A 2,841-nucleotide genomic window follows, 5' to 3' on the forward strand; every position below is an offset into this window, starting at 1 on the left:
ATGATTACAAAGTGTTTTTAATAAAGAATATTAGTCTAATAACGATGTAATGTTATTAATGACTAGGTAATTTTGTTTTTTTTTTCACTATCCTCGTGGACATTGTTACCTCGATGTCAGTATAAATTCTCTCTCTCGGTCAGTTTTGCAACAGTGCAGTTTTTAATAGCATTTACCACGGAACTTTTAAGACCAGTTATAAAATGGTTTATTTAATATTATTGTTAAATGTGCTTCTGCTCGGGATAGCTAGTTGTGGAGGTTAGAATATTTTATGATTTAATTCAAGTAATAAGTTAGGTTGATAATTAATGAGCTGGTTTTGAATCACATTGACCAATAAAAATTTTATTTTTATGAATTATTTATTGTTTTTTTCTGGCTGGATCTGGGCAAATGTGTGTCATATCCTAATGTAAAATGTTGTTACTGAAATGTCCACTTTTTCTTTTAATAGGTCGGTCAAAAACAATAAAATAACGTGTTAAAATACGTAAAATCAGTTTTGACTTTACAAATTTTTGTATAGTTCAAATGATTAAATTTTTTAAATCAGCATATAAAATTCCAACATGTTCGTTAACATACCGGTGCTATTGTTTTATTGATTGTCAGCTAACTCTACGTGACAAAGCAAGAGTTAGTCTTAGTTTTCTAACGTAAAACTGACAGCAACTGCCATATATATTTACCTCGACTGTCGTACGTAAGAGGGAAGTTAGCCATCTGTCCTATATCTCTACAACCATGAAAATCTGTACTGTCCGTCTATATATACAATTTTAAATATATATATGTGTCCTTCTCTCCCAGTATGTTACATATATTTGTAAAATGTCTGTTATTTATCCCAACTTTTACTTCGTACGACATTCAAATAAGTTCAGTTTTGTTTATCGCATTGTATTTTTTCAGTTTTACCAGCGGACAAATGTAAATTAGAAGACTCGTCATGCATGATTCCAGCTTTCCAAAAATCGCTTCCCATTTTCATGGCTGGTATACCAGAGTACGGAGTTGAAGTATTGGATGTAATGAAACTTGATGATTTAAAATTTGAACTAGCTGGCCTAAAGTTCGGTCTAAAGGACGGCACCGTTAAAGGATTGAAGAACTCCATTATAGACGATGTTAAGTATGTAATTTGTCATTTATATTAGTGTTACGATCCTTGGAGTTTATTTTGTGTTTGATTTTCTTTTTAATGGAATGCAAAAGTTAACTAGAAAAGTTACCGTCTGACGTTGACAGTTACCTAACTTTGTAGGACGATAAAAAGAAATATTCCGAAAAATCTATAGTTCCGTATAAGATAAAAAGGTGGATGGCGGAAGAAAACTTAAATTGGGCCTATGGCACCACACACATTAGCCGTAACGTTGAAGAGTTTATTAATTTTTCTTGACAACAAAACTTGTGGTTTATTCCACTGTTGTTTTGAAAAATTTTAAATGTCAAATGATGTTTTTTTTATTAAAACCTTTGTTGCGGTTTTAACCGGATATTTGGCATGGGTTTTTTGTAATGTTACAGTTCATTTAAATTTTCATTCCATTTGCTTGATTTTTTTTTAAATTTTACTCCTTACTAATATTATAAATGCGAATGTTTAGATGGATGTGTGTTGAAAGATATCTCCGAAAAATTCCGCGTATACGGGATCGCGGGCGACATCTAGTATTTTATATTTTTATGAATAATTGTATATTCCTCAATATTAACTTTCAGATGGGATGTTAAGAATAAGAAAATAAATGTGGCTTATCATGTCGACTGTAGCATTAAGGGTCATTATACCGCTGCGGGCCGCGTCCTTATCTTGCCCATAACAGGAGATGGCCAAATGAAACTTAAATTAAGTAAGTGAATTTAACAATTAAACCCTGCCAAGTAAATAATAATGATGTTCCGTTCCACTCGATTTATAAATAAACGTTATATTTGCTTATAATGTAAAGAACGACGTATATAAAAAAAATTCTTGCGGAGAAACAAAACATCGTGATACCTGCACATATCTGCGAGGAAATCGAAAGTAAAGGTATAGACAACCAAACCGCATTGTGCCAGCGTGGTTGATTAATACCTAATTATCCCTTATTTAAAGTATGCTTAAGATCCTCGGTGGGGGAGGTCATTCATAATAATATTTTGTTAATACAGAAATTATTTCCTTTCAATGATTTCCAGAAAATTTGAATATCAAATTGATACTTACCTATGACATTGAGAAGAAAGATGGCAAGGACCTTGTCAAACCAACCTCGTTCAAGTACGAATATGAAGTTATAGACGGCGCCCACTTCGATTTCACAAATTTGTTTAACGGAAATAAAGAACTAAGTGAGTACCTTAAAATACCAGCAAAGGACATAAAGGAAAGCAAATCTGGATGTTGAAAGAGTTAAAGTTTAATGACTCCTTTTCCACTAAGCAAGCAATTGCTCCGCAGGTTTGGCGCGCGCACATTGTTCGTAGAAATAAAATGGGTTAGCCCCGCTAGTGGAAAATTGGTGTTATAAAACATACTAAGCTGCGTCATACCAAGGTCCTTATGAATACCTTTTTCTTTATTTTTTAGGTGACGCAATGATAATATTCTTGAATGAAAACTGGAAGGAGATAACAAAGGAATTCGGTGGTCCAATGATAGAAGAATCCGCTAAAAAGGTATTCAAGAGCATTGTTGGATTCTTTTCTAAAAATCCTATTGGAGATATTGCTCATGTCTAACAAGTTTAACGCCACTGCGAGTCGACGGTACTGAACATTTGTGCATTGTTAGTCTTTTAAATTATTTTTTGTTGACAATTTTTCGTTAAAGCTATTTATAATATTTGT

At 32.7% G+C, this 2,841-nt stretch overlaps 1 protein-coding gene across 1 annotated transcript; it reads left to right on the top strand.

Annotated features, from left to right (window-relative positions):
• The first annotated feature begins 144 nt into the window (after positions 1-144).
• Positions 145-2,841, top strand: ce-0330 (juvenile hormone binding protein ce-0330). Its single transcript, XM_013318234.1, has 5 exons — positions 145-261; positions 916-1,135; positions 1,729-1,859; positions 2,191-2,343; positions 2,582-2,841. The coding sequence occupies exons 1-5, from the start codon at positions 204-206 to the stop codon at positions 2,731-2,733; spliced, it is 714 nt and encodes a 237-aa protein (XP_013173688.1). The 5' UTR covers positions 145-203; the 3' UTR covers positions 2,734-2,841.

This window comes from Papilio xuthus, unplaced genomic scaffold (genome assembly GCF_000836235.2).
Source record: "Papilio xuthus unplaced genomic scaffold, Pxut_1.1 DF826933.1, whole genome shotgun sequence".
NCBI classification, from domain to species: domain Eukaryota; kingdom Metazoa; phylum Arthropoda; class Insecta; order Lepidoptera; family Papilionidae; genus Papilio; species Papilio xuthus.